This window comes from Wyeomyia smithii, chromosome 2 (genome assembly GCF_029784165.1).
Source record: "Wyeomyia smithii strain HCP4-BCI-WySm-NY-G18 chromosome 2, ASM2978416v1, whole genome shotgun sequence".
Classification (NCBI taxonomy): Eukaryota; Metazoa; Arthropoda; class Insecta; order Diptera; family Culicidae; genus Wyeomyia; species Wyeomyia smithii.
The window spans coordinates 119043589-119068356 of NC_073695.1; the positions used below are offsets into that span (position 1 = coordinate 119043589).

Sequence of the window (24768 nt, forward strand, 5' to 3'; positions counted from 1 at the left end):
ATAGCTAAAAAGCTTCAGCTTGAGCGTTTAGCAAGAAACCTCATAACCGCGAATTACCCAAATGTATGCAATATTTTTGAATGTGGCTTTTCATTACGCGTTTTCGACGCTAGTGATTCTTTTGCAGTGCTTTCAATTACGGGTGAGAATTACATAGCATTTTTGAAACATTTCTGATTCAGGTAACAAATTACAGCAATAATTCCTTACCAGGTATGTGCGAAGAACATTACTTTCAGCCCCTCTATTCTTCAAAGGAAATTCAACCAAAACAAAGTGGGTGTGTGTGAGTGAGTTCTCCAAGGTATAACCAACATAGGTACACTTTAGGAGAAAGTAAAGCAAATAGAAAGGAGAAACGGGGAAAAGCAGTTTTCAACTTATGCGAACCGAGGTATGAAACCGGGACAGAGGCCGCAGCTGAATTAGTGTATATTTTCGTTCCAAGTTGAATAGACATTTTAGGTTTCTGCGTATTAGAAACGGATAGTTCGCAGGTTATTTTGCTATTGCTACTGTCATTGTTGTGTGATGTTTGTGAATGTATTAGTATGTTGAGAAGATTATGACCAGCAGTAAGATAAAGAAGGAGTTCTGAAAAAGGGACACGGCGAAGCAAAGGGAGAAGGGATCGAATTGTAGTGAAGTTTTAGGGCCCGTTGATGCATTTTATATCCCTTCCTCAGCGGTGCAGATGTTGACGCGAGTTTATTCAAAAGCTCAAAGACGTAGCTGGCATCCGTTTGGCTGAAATTGATATTTGTTTTTATTGTAATAAACTGTCAATTGATAATTTAGTGTATATTGATGATCTAAAAAAAAAGTATTCCAAATTATGAGATAACAGTGGTTTTATACATTAGAAATAGTTTGAGAGAAAATTTATGCTAGTTCTGTTTATCTTCGTTGTGTAAAAAAAGCAAAGGTGAAAGTGTGGTCTTTGTTGGATAAAATCTTCGATTGTAAGATAAGGCTATAGCTTATCAAGTTTCGAGCGGGTGATAAGGTAAGTAACGTAGCTTATTTTCAACAATAATATGTGTATAATTTGAATAACATCGTATGCAGTTGTAGGTGTACAAAAATGTTTCAGATGAGAAAATGTACGGCTCACATTAGTTCTTTATCTTAGTTTTACGTTTCTCCTTTATGTGGTTGATATATTCTGCTGTGTGCTATTCTTCTATGAATGTATCATGAACCGTGTATCTATGACTTGCTTTCCGCTCTTGTATCCACAACACTACATTTTCCTTCGTTAAAGGCACTTTACTAGCTTTTTCCACTCTCCTACCACGCATTCTTCATAGTGTAAACATGCACTCACACAAATCCACTACATACATAAATGAATTAAAGCGGAAAAAGTCAGATGAAAAAAAAAACTATCGTGTAGGCAGTTCGAAGAAGAGGCACCTACTTTTTCATGAAACGACGTAGAAAATGGTAGGATGCGTTTAGTACCTACATTTGTAAATAATGTGCAAATTTAACTGAAGCTACCTAAATGTTGATTTAACAACAGCTGAATTTAAACACAAATTAGCTCTATGAACTTCTTGATTTTCAATGTAAATGTAACAATATACAAAGTGAACATAAAAAATTTAATGTTTTTATTTCTCAAAATACTTATACTATTTTTCATATAGAAGAGTTTTTCGTTGCTTAACCGTCGGAAGAAATAAAATTTTAGGAAAACATCAAAATTATTAGTGATCCCCCAAAAAGTATACTGTGTCAATAGCAATAGTTGGACCAATTTGAGCGCTATCAATTACCTACATTTACAGTTACAGTATCGTAATTGGTTGCTTCAGTTTAAAAGTTATTTATAAAAATACTTTCTTAGATCTAACTGAAAAAATGGCTTGTTTTTCTCGACAGTAACAACAATTGATTAATTTTCAACCTTTGTTGAACCCATTTTTTAATTTTATTAGATTATTATGATAGCTATGAACAAACATTTATGTCGCTTAAATTTTCACGTTATTGAACAAAGTCGCGCACATGCCTGTTGATCATATTCATGTTAAACAATTTTACTTATAGGTTGTCATACTTAAACAATTCTAAACTGTTCACTACATATTGAAATTCCCTTTTTTCAAAACTTGAATACATTTTTAGGAGTGTAATGGAAATGCGATTGAATAGTTTAGACCATATCATCGGCAGCGGCGGCGGCGTAAGGAACATTTTGCCTCAGCGGCGGTCGGCGTGCCACTTATACTACTTTCTAAAATAAACAACAATCCCATTTTCAGATTTTTTTAATTCAATCGTTATAATAGAATGTGTGCGATAGGAGTTGACAGGATGTCAAAAATGAAAATAAAAATGGCTAGAAACATAATTACAAAATAATTGTATTATGAAGCATCAGAGCACCAACAATCAGAAAATAAAAAAACATGTCAGGATGCAGAGACAATACATAAAAAATTCGATTTAAGTTCAAAAGAACTTTATTAGGTGTAAATTATGAAAAATATCGCCAAAGCAACTGAAAATTACAAAAAATGCTGATCCATAAGAAAAAGTTCAGTGTTAGGGCACGAAGATTGTTTAAAAACAATGAAATGTATTCTTTCCTGATTTCACGACATTTAAAATGTTCATTTCGATCAAAATAAATGTTTCCCTGACGTCTACACCTGGAATTTTAATATTTCTTTGATGAGGACTGTCTGATTTTCCCAAAAAATTAATTTTTGTTGCTCTGTTTTAAAGTACAACTTCTTACGGACATTTGCCCACAATTTCATAGAAATTTGAGCTATATCCAATTTTTTTACCCCGTGTGTAAGTCTCCCAGCTGGTCTCGAGGTACGGTGCTGGCCTAACCAGCCAGTCGTCGTAGGTTCGAGTCCCGGCTCAGGAGAGACTGTTAGTGTCAGTAGGATCGTAGCGCTAGCCTCGCAATTGTCCTGTACACTTAACAGTTGGCTGCGAAGTCTGTGTATAATAAACAGAAGGTCGAGTTCCGATACGGAATGTAGCACCAAGGCTTTGCTTTGTAAGTCAATGAGTTCAGTTGACCTGCTGAATCTCCATCGCAAACATCGCAGGCCCTTTTGAAAAGTGTTTCGGGGAAACGGCCATAACTTCACTGATCGTAGATATATTTTTAAACCAATCCTTTATTGTCGAACACTTGTACTATTTTTTTATAGTATAACTTTAATGTAGGGTAGGAAACCTTTTTTAGGCAGCTTATGCAGTTTCGAAGAGTATTGAGACAAAAACAAACATAAGTATATCAACACTATCCTTTTCTCTGTTCTTTAACAATATTCAATTCAAGTTCCCAATCGAGGGCAACCACTTCAGTCACTTAGCCTATTCTAGGCAAATTACATGTAATGTGCAGGGTGTTTTCTTCAGTACACAAATAGCGCCTGAATTGCGACAATTTAGGTTAATTTTTTTGATTGATGTATATTCAAAGATTCGCCTGCGATGAAAAGTGTTGCATATATTCGTAAGACAGCTAGATAATCAGAGTTTTTTTATACCTACGTCATTAAAGTTGTCGGTATTGTTCAAAGTTCAAGAGTTCCATTTTTTTCTCCAGCAAAAAGGTATGTCACCCCTTGAACGGTAACTGTTGCTAAATCACAATGAAAAGTATATGCTTTCAAAGCATTATTTTTTCAATAGTTGTGTCCTACGATACTGGATCAGAATTCGTGAAACGGATCACTAAAAATCGCGATGTCTAATTTTTTCAAATAAGTATTAAAAACTTCAAGAGTTTCACTCGGCAAGTTGATTTTACAATTTTTATTGAATCTGAGTAAGTTTTGAAGTTGTTATTGTCATTTGAAATTTAGGTCAATATTTTTTTTTTAAATTAGACATCGCTTTTTAAACAGACATATCTCTAAAACTATTACATCGAATTTGATGAAATTTTCAAAGCAGATGTATCCTAAGCGGTAGTTAATGAGAATATTTTCTTGAATAATCTCTTTAATACATCTAAATCTAAACTGTTTGACTATTTAAAACAATATTTAAAACAATATGTTGAAAAAATATGTTCTGGGGCACTGCAGAATCTGACAAACATTACAAGCACGTTTGATAAAATTTCGAAATTCTCCTGAAAATTTCAAGTTAGTGTTATTTTTAGTTCAGAAGTTATGGGCTTTCAAAGCTAGTGCCGCAACGCATTTTCAAGCGAGAAACGCTCCTAAACCCTGCGCTATTCAGTTTTCATACCAGAAAGTGCACCATAATGACTAAAATAAGTAGCATGTACGATCTTACCCCGCACAGTGCACTGCAGTGGTCTGGAACTGCGAATAGTCGGAAAAAAGTTAATTTTTCAACTTAATGCATCGAGCAGGCACTCTTCGGCAATCATCTTTGCAAGGTTTGAACTATGTGAAAATGCATCAGAATGTTCGGATTTTTTGTGTTGTCATGCAATTAACTTAGTTGAAAAAGCAGGCTTTTTGTGTACTCACAACTTCTCTGTTTCATGTTGTTTACCAAAGTGATGTATTACAGAATGCAGAAGTTGTAATGAATCTTACAATGGTTTCGAATCTATAATAGGGCCTTACTCCAGCATTCTTACAACTTTAATATCCTTCTTGAAGTTGTTTTATGGAAATAAGCACTCCACAAAATAAGTATGATGAAATACGTAGAACTCCGACTTTAAGTTGCATTTTAAATAGTATCCCCGCCGTTACCCGCGCTCATTCAAAGACTAGGACGTTCCCTCGTGTTCATAGAAACAGGAACATAAAAGTTTTGTGGGCAATTTTCGCCGAAACATTCACAATATTAAAAACAAAAACGATCGTGCGATACGCCAGCGGCCATTTTTTAGCAAGCAGTGTTAGCTTAGAGCGCCACTCATGTAATTGAAATTCGAACTACTCAAATCTTGATAGCCGTTACTTACCTAAGCTTTGTTTGATATCTCTGGCTTGTGAAATTCGATATTTTTGGAGTGTTTTCTTCGACCATATATCACCATATATCATGTTTTTTTGGGATTAATCGCTGAATTTCTCAAAAAATACATCATGTAGGTACTAACTTCACGTCCAAGGAAGAGTTTCTCAAAATAATATTCTCTAAAAACTACCTTTAGACATTATCTTTCTATTTTGCTTCCTTGAGAAGTTGGCGACAGCGCCGCCCTAGCGGTGAAGTTTTGAACTAAATAGCCTTTACCAAAAGATGGCCAATAATTTCAGGATCAACACTCGAGAAGACATTGTTCATATAGGAGGCAACCTTTAGTAGTTATTAATTTCGCCCTGATTCCAGGCCTTTCCGACCACTGTGCCCCGCTGGTGCGTTCTGTACGGTAGTTCCTTGACTAAATTTTGCATTGTTTTTTGGTAAAGTGTGCAGTAGTAGTTAGGGGCATACTGTATACTGTCTTCATAATTAAGTTGGGTAGCAGACTATTCTGACCATTTTGCGGCTAAAAATTATTTCTATCAAACTAAATTTACAAACCTTACAGAGTTTTTGCATATAACTGAAACTGAGATTGTCAATAGCAGTATTGCTCGCTCGCTTCTCGAGGAAACTTGCGCGATGGTCCATCAAACAATTGTACGTTATTGCAAATCATTGTTATGTTTGTAGAAATTTAGTTGGATATAATATGTAATAAATGCTACCTACTAACAATACTAAGGGTTGATTCAAGTAATACAACCATCTACACATCAAGGTGTTTAACAACGTGCCATATAAATGGACGAACCGAGACTCGAACATACGACTACTGGCTTGTTTGATCTGTATTGTACCGGGAATTCAATTGAGAAATGATGTAAAGTCAAAAGCAAATTCGGTTGCAATGCACCTAGAATTGCCTCCCCAGCTGGTCTTGAGGTACGATGCTGGCCTAACAAGTCGTCGTAGGCCCGAGTCCCGGTTCGGGAGAGACTAATAGTGTCAGTAGGATCGTAGAGCTAGCCCCGCAATTGTCCTGTACACTTAAGGTGAAACGGGATTGTGGTCTTTTCCTATACAATTTTGAGGTTAGAGTTTTTTTTTACTTTTGTAGTTTGAGCGTAAAAAAATCGGCTTTCACTAAATAAACAGCACTCATATTGCTACTTCAGGCATGCAACAGTTGTGAAAACAATTAATATAAGTTGCATGTACGTAGTCTTCATAAATCAAGAGAAAATTAGATTGCAAAATTCGAGTTGATCGTCCCGTTTCACCTTAACAGTCGGCTGCGTAATCTGTGTATAATAAACAGAAGGTCGAGTTCCGAATCGGAATGTAGCACCAAGGCTTTGCTTTATTCTTTTGAAAACAATGAGAATGCAATAGTAAGCAAAAAAAATAAAAAGCAAGGATATGTAGAAAATTTTCTAGTTTCGATATGATTGTTATGTTGTGACACTTTCTTTATGTTACCGTAACGATAGAAGTCAATCCCTCTCAACTTATAAATTTATCGTATTAATATCTATTTGATAAATAGATGCTAATGGATAGTACAGATAATAATGAGAAAAATATGAAATAATCTACTGCCGTTCAAAGCATAGTTGTCCCAGCGTCCATAAAATTTGTGTAGATCATGGGACTACTATGATTTGAACGGCAGTTTAGCTAGCGATGTGATTTAAACTACTAGACCAATTGTTTGTTGTTTATTGTTTGTGTTTGATTAGTCCGGGTTTCAATTGCATGAAAAATACAGTCTGGCAGTTCCTGCGGCATAATGCAGGCAGTTCCTGCGGCAGTCCCTTTTGTAATCTGAACGATGTAATATAAAAAGGTTTATCACATCGAATATTATCAATTCCTAACAGCATGATAAAACTCACTACCTAGTAATACCTTTCAGCTTTAGGCTCCATGTTATTCTCTGCACCATAATGTCAACAGGGTGCTCGTGTGGCTGTCAAACTCCATACATTTTCAACCACCACTTATCGATTCTGACGCAAGCGATGCTGGTACCCAGTTTTTTGCAGGTTGGCCCTGAACCAGATGAAATAGAATTGGGTAACAGGGGTATTTTGGCCGGCTTTTGGAAATGATCACACAATTTATTAAAAAAACATGATTTTTTGAACATAAATACCTGCTTTATGATACCATTGTTAAGAGCTAAGCATCGTTCAACAATGCTATTTATTGGAAAATATCCTAAAAATATCAAAATTTCTACGAAGTGCTTTAAACACATTTTGGACCACCTCTGTATTTAGAATCGTGTGTTGAAATATTTTTGACTGATCATAATTTAGATCATTATGGATCTTTTTAGAGTAAAAATAGTGGATTTGACGAGAATATCCTTCTGCCGTGAAGTTTTTTTAATTTTTAGGTATCTGAAAATATCTATTTTGCATGCATTTGCAGCCAGTTTCATATAGTGAAATGTAATAAACTAAGAAATAGTTACCTGTAAAATGCTACAAGCTGCATCTCCGTCCAGCGCGTAACGGTCGAATGGTAAACAATGGACTGTCAAAACTTGGCATGGCCAAAACGTGTTCGCTTCTGACAGAACCACACATATTTCGGCCATGCGTTGAACTACTATTTTAAGTTTTTTTCACTTGTTAGAGTATAGAAACGGTTTCTATAATATTTTTTTGATATTAGGCCGATACAAATTTCATTTTCATTTTATGTCACCCCCCCCCCCCCCGCTCAAAAATGTTGAAAATTGGAAGGAGGAGAAAAAAAAGTTCAAGCCGTTTTGTTAAAGCAAGCCGTTTTGTTAGCAAAAAACAAGTCAAGTGACAGTGAAAGTGTCATCAAAAGGCAAGCCAAATGATTAATAATGTTAATAATGTGACATTTTTCAACACACTTCTGCACGTTACAAATGTCGTAACTTGCCCACAATTTTTTATGAAAGCTATTCCTTTTTTTTTCTCAGTGTTTTTTTCACCCTTACTTCAGCTAACTTTGATAACCGTGGACTTAAAAACTATTCAAAATTTGTATCAGCCTTATTACAAAAAAAGAACTGTTTCAAAAGCATACATATTGGTGACAATAGCTGTCGAAAGTTGAATTGAATATTACCACTTCCTCTTGACTTTGGGTTAACCATGCCACGGTTTTGAATATTTGTGAACTGCATTCAAAAAAATGCTACCTAGAGTGAGTAATTTACCGAAAACTAAAATGGAATATTCTTCTTAGATATGTTGTTACAATGGTGCATACATTGTTTACTAATATTCATTGAATTTATCGAATAAGATGCGTGAAATGTTCACGGGTGGGCCAAAATATGACTTTCGCTATTGTTGTGCCAATCACCAGGTTTGGAAAATGTTTAGCTTTATAAATTCAGATGTCGCCTCGGAAAAACTCGCGGTATTTAGATCGGTTGGGTTGTTTGTGAGAGGATCATGCCATTCCAAAACCATCGACTTGACAAGTGCATTAAAATGATAGATTTAAAAAAAATAAAAAATAGGTATATCTTTCATTACTAAGATTCAACATGTCGCTGCCGAGTAACGACTTTTCCTGAAATATTCATAAAAAAGGAGATTCTCGTAATACCTACTACTAAACACACTATTTTCTTTTCATTTCATTCATTTTCTCCATCTATCGGCCTTTCCCTTAGTGGTCACGGAACTCTTTACTGGTTACGCGTACAATTGCCGTCAAGATGTTCCGCAACCGGCCGGCCACTCCACCCTGTGCAAGCGTTTCCAGAAAAAAAACGGATGTGCACAAGAAACCGATATCTACCTACCTACAGTACGGTTGTGTGTTTTTTCACCAACATCATCTACATTATTGTACTGTGACTCTGTGAGCGTTCATTAAGTAGGCTACTATGTTGTAATGATTTCATGTTGTCAATGTGATTTCTGTTTGGTGTGGTAGAATAAAAAGCAGAGAACCAATGAATTCCTGGAGGAAGAGAAAATAATGAAAAAAGCGTAGCATGGAAGTGCTCAGAATTGAAGGAAAAAACTTGTAGACGGATGAATGCTGAACACCATCTGTTGTTCACGCTAGTTGTTAGTTTCTCGCGCCTTGTTTCTTGCGCTTTAGATATTTTAGCAATAATTAGTTTTTTACCTTTTTTGTTACACTCTTTAGAAAAGTTACTTAATGTTCTCAAGAATATTTTTTCATTATATATAATTAATTTATTATATTTTGTTATTAACTCTAAATTTTAATTGAATTTCAGTAACAGTGCTACAATACAGTTGTGAAGTCTGATTAAGATCAACATCAATGCTTTTGCCCGTGGTACTGTTATAGCTTTTTGCCTTTCTCCTAGAAAGGTATAGCAATCACTTGCAAAACCGAAAGTATAAAAGTGCTCCAAAGGGCCGAATGGCATATATCACTCGACTCAGCTCGACGAGCTGAGCATTTTCTGTATGTGTGTGTGTGTGTGTGTGTATGTGCAGATTTTTATTCTCACTCACTTTTCTCAGAGATGGCTGGACCGATTTTCATGAAATTAATTGCAAATGAAAGGTCTTGTTGTCCCATAAGACCCTATTAAATTGTATTGTAATCGGATTTTTAGTTTAGAGGTTATGTATCAAAATGTGAAAATCACGAAACATCATTATCTCGAAAATTACACAACCGATTTGAACGAAATTGATTTCAAATGAACGAGCTACCTTAAAAACCCTTCACTTTTGAATTTTATGAAGATTGAACGTGTGGTTCAAAAGTTATGAAAAGAAACGTGTTCTGAAGACTGTTTAATCTCACTCATGTTTCTCAGAGATGGCTGGACCGATTTTCATAAAATCAGTGTCAAATGGAAGGTCTAGTTGCCCCATAAGACCCTATTGATTTGTTTTGCAATCGGACTATTACTTTGCCTGTTATGTTTAAAAATGTGAAATCAGGCTATGAAAAGGAACATATTCCGAAGACTACTTGGACTCACTCACTTTTCTCAAAGATGGCTGACCCGATTTCCTCAAAATTAGTGTCAAATGAAATGTATAGCTGCCTCATAACACCCTATTGAATTTTACTGTAAGCGGACTGTAATTTCGTCTGTAATGTATCGCAATGTGAAAATCACGAAACTTCATTATCTCAGAAACTACACAACCGATTTGAACAATATTGATGTAAAATGAACGAGCTAGTTAAGGGGTAACTGATGAATTATGATTGAACACGTGGTTTAAAAGTTTGGCTGCCCTATACGTTCCCATTTCATTCAATTATAATCGAACTTAAGCAACCGTTATGTATTAAATTGTTAATAAAACAACGGAAGTCTATTATCTCAAAGATTACATGACTTATTTGAACATAACTAGTGTCATACGAACGAGTCATCTCTCGAACTTACAAATAACAAACTTCATAACAATTTGATATGTGGCTCAAAAGTTATGGAAAGCGAAGAAATTCAAAGACTATTTTAAACTATACCAGCTTTGATCGATATATGTGGCCTCAACATAATTTAAATGTGGTATCGTACTATTAGAACGTTCCAATTTAATTGATTCCTTGCGATGTGTTAAAAGTCTGCAAATGCACGACGAATCGGCCATAGGATAAGATCAAATCAAATAACAAATCGTTTGAAATGATTGGGTTTATCGAATGACAATATCCTCGACTTTTGGCTTCTGTACATCGCCTTAAGTCTGAATATATTAATATTGGGTGGTATTCGGTCATTTTTAGCAGATTTTCTGGCATCAATCTGACACCGGAAATACACCAGAAACTAAAAGTGGTCGTCTTTAAATTCAAAATGGTGTCCAGGGTCAATGTTTGGTTTCTATGCATCATCTCGATTACAGAAATATTCATCTTGAGTATTATTCGGTCATTTTCGACTGTTTCCTTAAAGTTGCCATTTAGCAATTCAAAATGGTGCCTGAGGACAATTGTTAGCTCATTGCATTATTCTAGTTCCAGTTATACTCATATTGGATGGTATTTGGTTATTTTAGGCCGTTTTTCACAAACCGGAAATCGCCATCTTGGATTTCAAAATGGTGTTTGAGATAATTTCTAGCCTCTGAGCGTCATTCTGGTTGAAGAAACACCCATATTGGGTGTTATTCGATCATTTTCGGCTGTTTCCCAGGAACCGGAAGTCGCCAACCTAGAATCCAAAATGGGATGTGTGGTCGATTTCAGCTGCTTCCAGAAACCAGAAGTTGCCATCCTACAATTCATAGTGGTGTTCTTGCAACATTCTGGCTCCGGAGATACTCATATTGGGTGGTATTTGGTCACTTTGGGCTGTTTTTCAGAAACCAAAAGTCGTCATTTTGAACTTTAAAATTGCCTGTGAAATCAATTTCTGTCATCTGGGCGTAATTCTGGTTCCGAAAACATTCATATTGAATGGTATTTGGTCATTTCCGGCTGTTTGCCAGACACCGGAAGTCACCATCTTAAAATTCAAGATGGTGTCTGTGATTAATTTTTAGCTTCTGTGCATCTTTCTGGTTCCGGAGATACTCATATTTAACGGGAATCGTCCATTTTAGGCTGATTTCCAGAAACCGGAAGTTGCTATCTTAAAATCCAAAATGTTGCCTATGGTCGATTATGGAACATATTTTTTACCACTAAAAATTTGGCCAAATTTGGTTCCATTTAGTTGGTTAGCTCTCGAGATGTGCAGAAATTTGTGTTTCATTTGTATGGCATCCCTCCCTTCCAAAAGAAGGAGGGGTGTCAAAACATTATGGACATATTTTTTACCCCTTAAAACATCTTCATGCCAAATTCGGTTTCATTTGCTTGGTTTGTTCTTGAGTTGTGCAGAAATTTATGTTTCATTTGTATGGGACCCCTCCCTTCCAGAAAAGGGAGGGGTCTCAAACCATCATGGGAACCTTTATCGGCACCAAAAACCCCTACATACAAATTTTCACGCCGATCGGTTCGGTAATTTTCGAGCCTATATGGATCAGACAGACAGACAGACCGGATTGCATTTTTATATGTATAGATCACAACATCAATATTTTTTAAGAGTGAATATACATTTATTGGATTGAAGCGTTCATGTAAATCTATTTTTACAAATAAAAGTTTGAATGAGAAAGGCTGGGTCTGACCGCTAGGTTGATTAATTTAGGTTTTTTGTTTAAGATTGTCTGCTGCAAAGTTACATTAATGTTTTACTTGAGTTGCAAGACACTCGTTATAATAACCATACAATGTAAACTTTTTATAGCTTGCACTCGAAAATTACTGTGCTACGCGAGTTATGAAAGAAGCAGTTTTTTGAGCTATTGTTACATTAAAACAGACTTAAATGGTCAGTTCAACTCTTAGAAAATAATTTTGGTTAATACACTTTAAAACTTCATACGTCATCATTTTTTCAGGCCTGCAAACAACGACAAGCTCGATGGTGCACATATTAAACAACAGATTTATATTTTCTTTCGATTTGATAAAAATGTAAAATTTGGTGGTTAGGTTATCATTGCCCTAAAATGCGGTTCCTCATTTTTTTTTTCGCATTAACGAAGGTTAGCTTTCTAAGGTAAGGTTGGCAGACCTAGTGTATTGCACTATCTATCATTACCATCGCAGTAAAAATGTTGTACTTATTTTGGTTTTATGTTTTTTAAATCTTTATAGATTCTTTATTCATTAAGAAATCTTATAAAGATTTTGAAGTGGGAGGTTATCGGGAAAAGTGTTGTTTAACTTTCAAATATCAGCAAAAATTATTTAATGAAATTTTATGTTACATTTTGTTGCTTTTTTTTGTTCACAACATTTATTTGATGCGGCACAAAACAAAAAAAAATGTTTAACGGCGCCAGTCAAATCTAGTCTCTTAATTTTTAAGGTATTTTAAAAACAAAAAGAAAATTTTTTATTCTCGCTGCCGACTGCGAGCTGAATTAAATTCTAGAATTAAAATTAATTTGGTTTTTTTTAATTGCTGGTTCGTTGTTTACTGGGTATCTTGATGTTCCACTGAGCATGGAAATCGTGGAAGGCTTGTATCTTTCGGGCCCTGTTGGATTTGTTGTTGGTTTCAAAAAATATTTGGTAGTAATTTGGAAAATTATTTGAAAATTTGATATATATAACTATATTACGGCTAGGAATACACACATTAATATTCGACCGTAATTGTTGAAGAAAACTTTGTTACAAAATCAAAATACCGGTTTATAGTTCAAAAGCGTTAGCAATTGAGAACAGATTAATGAGCATTGGTGAGGAAACCGTGTTTCCTCCATAAGTCAATCCGGTTAAAGCGGTTTATCCACTACAATGATTCTTATTTCAAACTCTGCAACCCTTGACGATTTTCGGCGTTTTCCTGTTTTGGGCTTTTTGCCTTGGGGTGATGACAAGGTAACAGGAAGAAATCGAATTGCAGAGGTGCGACGCATGCGCCTCTTATCAGCCAAAGGTTCTTGAACTCTAGAACAGCGAAAGATTTAGGATTCATTGACCCCACCATGTTTCTTCGAAGGACTTGCTGCGATCTGCCAAAAAATGACTACCAATATTGAGTGCACGGGCCGCAGCTCTGGAAATGACTATTTACCAGCGCCCCTTTTCTTTTGCAAGCAGCATACTTTTTTGTATTTTCCTTCGTACGCGCATCACCAGGATTTCAATGTTTTATCCATCGTCCCGTCAATTTAGGTTTTGTCCTTTTTTCGTCAACTGTTTTAAGCAACGTATGCTTGAAGTTGTTGGATTATAATTAGATTCTTCGCGATTTGTTCACTTGAAAATCGACGCGTTAATATTTCGTTGTATCCCACAAAAAATCAGTAATGCAGTTGAAAGGCATCTTATGTTATGGTTGATTATGATGATTAAAATGTACATTGAATAGTTTGTAAAAGTGTGTACTTTCATGTACATAGAACGTGAAATTTTTTTTCGAGTTTGTGGTGAGTGTGTGTTTATTTTAGATGTTGGCCAACAGAAACAAATTATCACTTATTTCTGGTTTGCTTTCTTGATGAAATGTTATAGATTTTTGTCTTTCAGATTAGATTGCAAATAGAGAATAGATTTCGCTCTTGAAGTAATCACAATGTTTGCCTATATGTAATCTTCACTCACGAGTTTGCTGCTGCATTGGTGGGAATGGTTACAATAAAACTACTTAAGGTATTTATAGTAAATTACATTTGTTATGAAGATAATAAAAATACGCACCTGTTCCAGCGCAGTTATTATAGATAATAAAATTTCTTTGGGAACATTGGATGCTTTTTGTAGCAGAAAAGGTGTCAAAAATAAAGCATTTTTGAATATATATATATTGTATAAGTATATTCAGACGGATTTTGACACAAGTTTATGATTATCTGCGGAAGATCCTCCCGAATATCAAAATATTCATTTTAAATGTTACAGGTGAAAGGCAAAGCCGAAAACAACTACTTTTAAAGCCACTGATGAAGTGAATCGCTCGAGGCCATTGTCGAGAAAATCGAGTTAGTAGATTGATAAGCGAATATGACACTGGTAAACACAGGTTTTGCTCTAAAGCTCAAAATGGAAAAAATAAAAGATGTTTGTTATTAATCTACTCATCTTTTGCGTTTCTCGACAACTGCGAGACTGTTTTAAACGTTTTGGTTGAACTTAAATATTTTTGGATTTAATTAAAAAAATATATGGTAATCACCGTATCATACTTAAAATAGTTTATTAATTCGGGATAATTCACATAATTTGTCGCCAGATTTTTTCGAGGTAAACTGCTGAAGTGAAAGTAACTAACACAAAACACAGAATTTATGAGCATAGCGTCATTATGAGATACACCTAAACATCTAACTAGGGTATTGACTCCACAATTCATCAACTTCTGATAAAGTACCCATAGCTGATCGACCTCTTATTTTAAATGCTCGCGATATAGTGCCAAATTTGCGTAGGAGGTAGACTAGTGGGCTGGTCTCTTACATTGCGATGGTCGAGATGAAAGCCTGGACTAGTAATATTTTCGATATTTACTTTTAAAATTTCTAGTAGAGTTCAATGGAAACTTAAATTTTTTTTGATTTCTTAAATCACTCTACTAAGACGCTCAGTAAAGATTTTTCAAATGTTTTGTAGGCAAATTTGCGTATACGAACACTTCGAAGTTATTATATTGAGAATGTTTGGGGAATCGAAGGCAGTAAATTTTAGAAAATTTACACTGCATACTCTTTTGTCACTGAGTCGTTGTTTTCACTTTGTTATTTATTTTAGGGATAACCTAGGTAATGCGCTGTCTTTGGACATCATTTTGATCAAATTAGTAATTTTTCAATTTTGATTTTTTACAATATATTCTCCTGTTTTTGTATTTCTGAAAACTACCTTTGAGAAAAAAAAACTGACTTTTGACAGTATTTGTACTTTTTTTTTGTTCACCTATATCAGTATTTTACTTGTTGTTAGTGTTTTCAAACTACACTTTTTTTTCGTGTGTTACACGGGACATGTAGTTTTGGTGTAGTTCGAATACTTAAAACGAAGAGTGCAAAAGTGTAGCAAAACCGCAAAAATTAATTTGACATCGTTGCTGCGAAAGGCGAGAGAACTTTTGTGTGAATTACTGATAGTGGTAGCCCACGTCCGACGTCAGCGAAAGTTATGAGGAATACCGCAAAATAAGTTTTAGTTTGAAATCAAAACTATGTTTTTCGTGTTTGAAATCAGCACCACAAGAGTTTAAGATGTAAAATTTTCTTAATTTTTACGCTGCGTTGAGGTAACTTTTGGTTCTGGTTGATACTACATTAATTAATTTTAATTCAATGTTCAAGTGCACGGGAGAGGCATGGTGGCATGATCATTTTTAAAATATTTTGTTATGTTGCACACACACATACATTAAAACCACATGTGGCCACATAGGATACAGTCTGAAGGCATGGGATGCAATGAGTTGACTGTGGATGAGAAGACAAAATTGTTGAGGCAGGCCCTGCATTATTCTTGTTGCTTCTCTATCGGCTTGTTTCAACCCGTATAAAGTGCGACGAAAGTTGCATATGTAGTGTAAAGAGGAAGATCAATGTTGTGCTATGCAATATGAAGTTAGTGTTGACGGTCGTAGAATATTTTGCTAGTATGCTTATAGCAGGTCATATTCCAATGCCTGTTAACGAAGGGATATTCTAGAAGCAAATACGCATTTTGTATCTACAGCCTCCGAAAGTCAACAAATGTGTTTGTTGTTTAACTACATTTGTCTGCTTGAGTTTCTTTTTTCATTGACATAATTTTGTACTAACTTTACTAATACAATTTAATATATACAGGCATATTTGATACACGAGAACGGTTCAAATTCGATGAATTGTTTATTTTAGTGAATCGATTTTAAATTTTCTTTCTGTTTATTAAATACAGGCTTTGCATGCTAGTAGTACTCTATTACGTACAGTACAATTACAGGCTATTGGAACATTTTTTTTACATTTAATAAAAAAAATCAATAATACAGTTTAGACAATCATTGGTTTATTCTGCTAATTATGTGTAAATTTGCGGAATGGTATTGGCTACGCTAGGTATCGAGTTGTGTTGTATGGAAAAAGCAAACTTGACATGTCTTTTGAATATATTAGTTAAAGATTACTTTTTGGATGGTAGTAAAAGATTTCCGGAACATCACAGACAAACCAGGAAGTTACCTGTTACAGGAATTCTAATATGGATAGAGTAATTCCCAACAAACAATTTTGTATGATTTATAGCTTGTTAGGCTTCTATTAGATGGATTCCGGCTGAACTAATGCTCAATACAACAACAAAATTGTTTGTTGGGTTATTACGGTAGTGTTTCCCCTAAGCAACGATTTGACTAGTTGTTTTCTAAATTTCATTAGAAGTTCATAATTTAGATTGAATGTGCAAACCTAAAACGTCATAAGTAACATACTATGGCGGGTATGATTATAGTATGGTATTGTCAATCTTTTTCTTTTTTACCTGGCCGTGCATATGGGAAACGGTGTTCTAAAGGTGTTTCAGTTAGTCGTGTGTAGTATGACAGGAAAAGGATATTTAATGACGATGGGAAGAAGAATAACGTTGGGGTGAATTGGAAGAAATAATACAATCACGGTAGAATTAAACCAGATGCAACATATTTTATTTGTTGGATTTCATCTGTTTCTCTGTTTCGCTGTGCATAGTCCTGCTCTGATCCATTGAGCAGAGTACAAATCAAAGTTTGGTGTCAGCGTTATGTTCTGTGAACGGATGCAGTGAATCAAGTGAATTACTGTCCGTTGGATAGATTTACTTTTATATATTCTTTTTGTCAAAATAGTTGCAAAATCAAATTCGCACTGTATATAGGTTTATTTCGAAAAACTCATGCGGTTTGAAATGCACATCAGAATAAACAGAGGATTACTAAATTTGCAAGAATATTTTTTTTATGTTCAGCCTCACAGTTGGTCTCGACTGAGAATACTAAGAGAGAGAGGGAGAGATAGGCGATGAAAAACCGCCAATTTTTGAAAAATGTTATTACAAGTCTTCGACAACATTAAAAAATCATGTAAAAAAATTCTTAGTAGGTAATCAATAGTAAACAAGTCATCCAAACTTATTCATGGGTTAGAAGTACTACTGTCAGGTTGTTAAAAAAAATACAAAATGTAGGCTCGAGTTCAAAGCCAAAAAACTGCCTATGGAAGCCATTTTGTTCCATTCTGAGCTTGTTCGTGTGCAGTACTGGGTCGGTAGTAAAGCATTAAAAGTTTTCATAGTGAATTTGAGGATTGCTCTAAAGTATTTATCAACCTTTTGATTATGTTTCATGGAAAACTCCCGGTTTGCAAATTTACGGGGCAAAAAGAAACAACGTCATAGCGAATATTTTTACGCAAAAACAAGAAGCTTTGAGAAATGCAATCACATTTTCCATGTATGAATGCATGAAATATGTTTTGTACATTCTCTGCCCATTTTGGCCACAACTTATGAACAAAAAGGTCCAAAACAGGAACAATAAACCGGATCCACTCCGTCTGATGCAACATTTATTTCAATGAAGGAATGGATTATTTATTTATCGATATGGTAGCTACACCCTTGATAGAGGTAGCCTAGACCCATGTTTTAAAGCTTTCACTCTAGTTCTAGCCATTACAATACGTTTTGTCCACTGCAAAGTATATCAGTGACTGTTTCTGTTCGCCCCGTTTTACGGTAAATTGTATACACTTTCTCCACAATTGATCATTATTTTGTTAATAAGCACATCCTTCATAGGGTCTGATTGCAATACCTTTCAATGAGGTGTTACCATTTAGGGATGGGAAACCTATCGATAATTATCGATAGTATCGATAGTTTCCAGCTACCGATAGAATCGTTAAGCTTTTAGCGTTATCGATAGTTATTGATATTTTCCTCGCATTGGCATTCATGCTCCACAATGATGCCAGAACTGAAAAAAAAAAAATTGGCCTTGCCATTGTTGAAAGAGACTTCAATGATTGTTCGCTATCACACGAGTTCCTCTTTAAAATTGCTAGAAAATTGAGAGATATTTATTTTCGCTCACTCTAACTTGTACGACAAGATTTCGCATAAGTGCGAATTATGTGTGCGAATAAACTTTCGATATTGTTCCTGTCCACAACGGAAGCAACATTTTGTTGTTTTTCTTTATCTGCTTCCAGCTGTCGAACTATCAATAATTATCGATAGTATTAGGATATTATCGATAATTATCGATAGCCAGTTTAGTTGCTATTTCTCATCCCTATTACTATTCTTGTTCGTTTGGCTTAGATTTTGACAATTCGCTTGATTCACAACACTCTCTGTAAATCTCTCTCTCTGAGTATTGTTCTCGACGAGCGAGTTGGCGTATGTCTGAATCCCTAATCGAGAGCCACTGTTAGTGCAGTAGTCTTGTATACCAATGGTTGGCTGCAACATTAGAATATTAGCCCTCGCACTTTGTTATTATTTGGTAAGGCGTCGTACACAAATTACGTAACGCTAAAAACCTAGATTTCAGACCCCCTACCCCCCTATGTAACGATAAGTAACTTTAGATATTACCCTCCCCTAAAATTACGTAACGCTGGACAACCTGTCCCCCCTCCATATTTGCAATTTTAAGCAAACATCAGAGTTACGTAACGGTCTCAACTACCCCCCCCCCCTACCACCCTATGTCATAATAAGTAACGCAGACCCAACCCCCCTCCCCCCATCCTTCATGCGTTACGTAATTTCTGTACGACGCCTAACTGCTTGTTTGATTCATCGAGCCTTCCGTGACGGCCCTACATCGAGCTTAGATTGTCCTTACGAAGTATTAGCTGTATCGTTGTTTTGTACTCTTCATACATTTTTTATCTCACAAGCAACGAGATACTTTAAATTGCCTAAACAGATTAGATAATTTACACCCCTTTTCCCCTAAGGCAAGTAATCTAAACTAGAAAACCTCTCGTCACCCTATTTAATATGTATTTTTACGTTCAAAAAGAATATGTGAGTTATACATAATCGCATCGCAAAACTATTTTTCTCTTGGCGGCTCATTTCAGTCTAGAGGCTAATAGCTAGAAAATTGATTAAATGTAGTTTCTAGTACATGCCCATATATTTTGTGTGCCATAATAGTGAATACATGAATCTGTTATTTTCATTTTCTAGATCCGCTATGGCCCTTTTATCAAATGGTGCTTCATCAATGCAGATAACACCACCGTCCAGTAGCGCAGCACCTGCAAAAAGTGATAGCAACGTGGACTTCAACTCCAATGATCATATTTTTTTCTCGAACCTGTTCAGTACACTGCCACGCTGGGATGCCCCAGGAAAGATTAGTACAGGACCGGTAACGGTGCCGCAAAGGTATTAAACATTTCATAGGAAACTTGAAGATTCGTTGATTTTAATATCGAAATCTTTCAGCAGCAGTAGTAGCGGAAATCCAAATTTCAGTCACAACACTTCGTTAGACCGCGATAGTATAAGTATTCCGGATGACGTGTTATTTTCTAACGTACTAGGAGCGATCGGAACTAGTAACGCGTGCGTTCAAAGCAACGATATTCTTGGTGCAATAGGAACTCAGATGACACCGAGTACTTCGCCGCAAACGAATTCCTCTAATGGAAGCTCTCATTCGGTTGGTGCAGTGTGTGGACGCTGTGACACGCACGCAATTAGTCGCTGCTTAGACTGCAATGATGTATTGTGTGAGGACTGCACTCACATCCACAGCAAAAATAACTTTGCTAAAGATCACTGTGTGATCTCAATTCACACGATCTCGCCGATTGGGTCGGCCCCAGGAGCACTAAGTGTTCCAATGGCAAATGAGCCGCACTGTGATGTGCATGGAGAAGTACTACGCTACCTATGCGAAAATTGTAAAAAAATAGTTTGCCAGGAATGTACATTATGGGACCACAAGGATCATTCTTGTATCCCAGTATCGAATATCTCACATGGTGCATCAGAAAAAATAATTTCTATACTGGAAAGTGGAAAGTTGGGGACTAAATATATAAAAGCTAGCATTGATCGAGCTGTGACATACTCGCAAGCGGTTGAAAGAGATGCAATGGAAGCTTCAGCAAGAATTCGTAAAGCTATGCGGCATTTCATTTTGGCCGCCGAGGATCGCGAGAGAACACTGTTAGAGCGGGTTGATAAGTTTCGCCAACAAAAGCTCACTTCACTATCTGACCAAATGGCTGGATTGCGGGCTGCATTGGCAGGTCTTTCTCAGACGTCAGATATGCTTTCCAAAGCTTTAGATTCAGTAGGTAACATGAATAGTATGGATATAGCAAGGACACTTACGGCTGGTGAAAGCCAGATGGAGCAATTTGCTGCAATGTACAAAAACCTTCAACCAAAAGAAGAGTTTATCACCTTTGTTCCACCGAATTTTGAACTTCTTCAAGATATACGCATGCAAGGTGACGTACTGTTAGTAAATCAACGTAGTAACTCAGTGTCCAACGGTTCTAACGTATGCATTCAACCACCAAGTGGCAATATCCTGACTCGGCGTCCTATTGTTAGAAGCACTACACCTGCACAGCGTCCCAGTTCATCATCCTCTTGGGATCAAGTTCCATCAGCAAAACCCGTTCTTGGTTCATCACCCACAGCTATTGGGATTGGCCCAGTACCAGGAGCACCAGTGTTAGGACAATGCATTCCCGGATGCTCGTCTCATGTGTCAGCAAAACCAGCTGTCGGTCCAAGTACAACATTCGGGTTCGATGGCCATGAAGATGGCCAAGTTTCACGTCCATGGGGTATTGCTGTAGATAAAGATGGAAATGTGTTGGTTGCTGACAGACGCAATAATCGGGTACAAGTGTTTTATTCGGATGGTACGTTTAAGCTAAAGTTTGGTTCGAAGGGTACTGCTAATGGACAGTTTGACCTGCCCGCTGGTATTTGTACTGATGCCCACAACCGCATAATCGTCGTTGACAAGGACAACCATCGTGTGCAAATATTCTCTCCGAATGGTTTATTTCTGTTAAAATTTGGTAGCTATGGTAAAGATTGTGGTCAGTTCCAGTATCCATGGGATGTCGCTGTTAACGTTAAGGGAGAAATACTGATTACGGATTCAAGAAATCATCGCATCCAACTGTTTAACTCGGAAGGACAGTTTATTTCACGCTTTAGCTTCGATGGAGTCAATCATAGTCGTTATTTAAAAGGTTTAACCACTCCACGTGGTGCGTGTTTTACGCCACAAGGAGACATTATTATTTCGGATTTTGAAAATCATCGGCTATTGCTAATAGATAGTTCTTTAACAAAGGTTTGAATGAATGCTTTCTATAGAATGTTCAATAACTGTAACTTTCAATGTTGTTACAGGTACTTGCAGCAAAAGGACATGAAGGTTCAGCGGTTCATGAATTTAGTCGGCCATCGGGAATTTGTTGTGATGACGATGGGCGTGTAATAGTGGCAGATTCGAAAAATCAAAGAGTACTCATCTTTTCACCACAATTAGAGTTTTTGTGGGCCGTAAGTATTTCTTTTTCAATGGTTTAATCCAAATTGTTGTGAAATCTTTATCTCAGCACGCTTGCTAACAACCATAGCTTTATGTATAATATATATAATTCTGTATATGTGACTTTTAACTAATGTTTTGTTATAATTTTGCAGGTGGAAATACGTCCTTCCTCGCAAAATCTACTTACGGTGGGCATGGATGAGAAGGATCGACCCAGTGACGTTGCATTGTTGCCCGATGGTCGTCTTGTAGTGATGGTCGAAACATCGCCAGATGCTCGTGATCAGTGCAGTCCTCAAAAAACTTTTATTCAGATATACTAGGAAAGGCAAACTGTTCATTACTTTCTGTTTTCATTTTGTTTTATTTGCCACCGTTTGTTTTCGAACGAAATGGCTTAATTTTAAAAATTTTTAATGATTAGACAAATTTTACACGCATTCACGTTGCTACCTCTCGCAGAATGAAAACCAATTTTTGTGCTGAGCGTTTTGACACACGTACGATGAGTAAACACTCACCTTTTATACACTTTTTATCACGATATAAACAAGAAACCAGGTTGCGTAGGTAATTCTAATAGTACAAGGACACGAGCATGATTGACTAAACCATAGTACAAGTTAGTAAGTAACGAGCTGTGACTGATATATATGGTTTAGCAACTGGAAAAGCAATTTCCGACGTGCAACCAAGAGCTAGAAAAATGTTTTCCACAAAGACTTAGCAGCACAAAAGACTGAAAAGAAGAGGAAGGAGCCAGTTCATGTCACATATGATACTATTTTTTATCTATTGCTTGTACTGTATAATGATGTATATTTTTGTTTAAAGCAGTTTTCCGTCATATTGTTTTTGTTCCGATTTTCTTTGTTCATTAGATCGTGAAGATAGTGGATCTAACGAGATTAAAGTAATTAACAGAATAGTGTTATTTAAAGCAGATATTTTCCAAGAAAATTATTAGTTTGCATGATGCAGGCATTTAAACCTTCAATTTTATATATAATCGATTATATACCTATTATTATGGACGCTGTTCACCTAATTGTATATTTTGCAGCTAGTGAGCTAAAGTTTACTTTTTGAGTATTACGCCAAGCAAGTTGGTGATTTAGTTTAATTTTAAGCTGAAAAGTTTACTTAGTAAAATATTGTGAGTATAACCGTTGCATGTAGAAACATGTCCCAGTCAAAATTCTACAAAAGAAGATAAAAACGAGCATTAAAAATGACTTAATTCGATTTTTCATTCACACTACACAATATTAGTCGCATTCATTTGCTTAAGTAGAAATACCTTCGAACCAGTAATACTGAAGATACTTCAATGGAAAACTCCTAATTGGCACAATAAAGCCTCAAAGCTATTGCTAGTAATGCAGGAGCATTCTCAAAAACTACCCAGTAGATGATAACGATAATGAAAAGCAAACTATAAGCAGCAAAGCTCGGTGATTTACGAAAAGCCACTGTTCTTGTGATTTTGTACGCGAAACAAAGTGAAGCTGACAGTTTAAACCTAATTGAAATAACACGTGTAACGAAAGCGAAATTGGAAATGAAGCTAGTGCCAGTAGAACGTGTGGAAGAAATTTTCTTGAAAAGAAAGAAAAATAGAACGAATGTCTCGATTCTCAATCGATTCCTAGGGATGCTCGGAATGTACCTATAACGATGAATTCAATTCGCTATAAAATGGAATAAATCAAACATGCAAGTGTTGCCATAAAATCTCAAAGACAAAAAGACATTAAAAACCAATTTGGTAATGAATCGAATCGCAAAAGATGAAACAATCTCACACAATGGCGGAGCGGTAGAAAATTACTGATAATAAAAATTAGCATAGCATTATACTGCGTTTTTGTAATGTAATTTAATCAAATTAAACTTTAGACCCTGGGACATGCCAGGTGGTTTGGAATTTCAATTTTCCTGACTATTATTTATAAAATAATACGAAACACACTCTAACGTAAATTACATTTAGTGCGTAAACATAACCACCATTTAGCATGTTTAATCGAAATGTATGTGTTCTCGTGCTTTGATGTACTTTTTTGAAAATTCCAAAACGCTATAAATTATTTCGATTCTAGCCGAAGTCAATCCAGTAAACAAAGGTATATTAAGTGTGTGTTAATTTTTTCTAAATATAAGGTCCTGATTCTTTCTACCATTTGATTGGAAAAAATAGATTGAATGCAGAGAATGAAAAATGCAATTGAAATGCAATCTAGACATGTAGTAAATGTTAGCTTAATCGCAAAACGAAAGTTCATCACTCTAGCCCAATAAAAAATTCTGTTGAGTTACAGCCTATGAAGCTACTAGTCAGTGGATTCTGACTAAATAACAGCTAAATAGGTCAGTCCTTAACAAAATTGTTTGTTGGGAGATCTTGTAAGGATGGCTAATGAAAAAACACAAATCTTAATCAGAAAGAAGAATTGCAAGATTAATTTTAAGTTGACTGATCGAAACCAGTAAGACTGAGAAGTTCGACTGAGGATGTAAACGGATGATACAAAGATAATGAAAAAATCTCCAAATTGTCTAGCGTCAAATATATTGTGTTCGTGAAATTAGAGCAAAATAGATTATTGACAAAAAAGCATGCAAATGCGGAGCAATATTAAAGTTAAACATGTGCGAACTACTATTTTATGGTTGAACATTTAACACATTGCTATGTAATAAATTGAACTAATCCGAATCCTCACCGAAATAAATTTACCCAAAGAAAAAAAGGAGTGAAACTGTAATCCATAGTTTATGATAAACTCAAAAAAAAAAAACAA

General features: G+C 35.8%; 1 protein-coding gene across 2 annotated transcripts; it reads left to right on the plus strand.

The window, feature by feature from the left end:
- Positions 1–24768, plus strand: LOC129723919 (protein wech). 2 transcript variants are annotated; one of them, XM_055678417.1, is made up of 6 exons: positions 1–142; positions 214–1006; positions 19618–19818; positions 19879–21760; positions 21820–21972; positions 22117–24768. In XM_055678417.1, exons 3-6 carry the CDS (start codon positions 19625–19627, stop codon positions 22285–22287), a joined length of 2400 nt encoding a protein of 799 aa, XP_055534392.1. In that variant the 5' UTR covers positions 1–142; positions 214–1006; positions 19618–19624; the 3' UTR covers positions 22288–24768. The 2 variants fall into 2 exon arrangements, with proteins under 2 accessions (XP_055534392.1, XP_055534393.1); XM_055678418.1 differs by having other exon boundaries at positions 2–142; positions 19882–21760.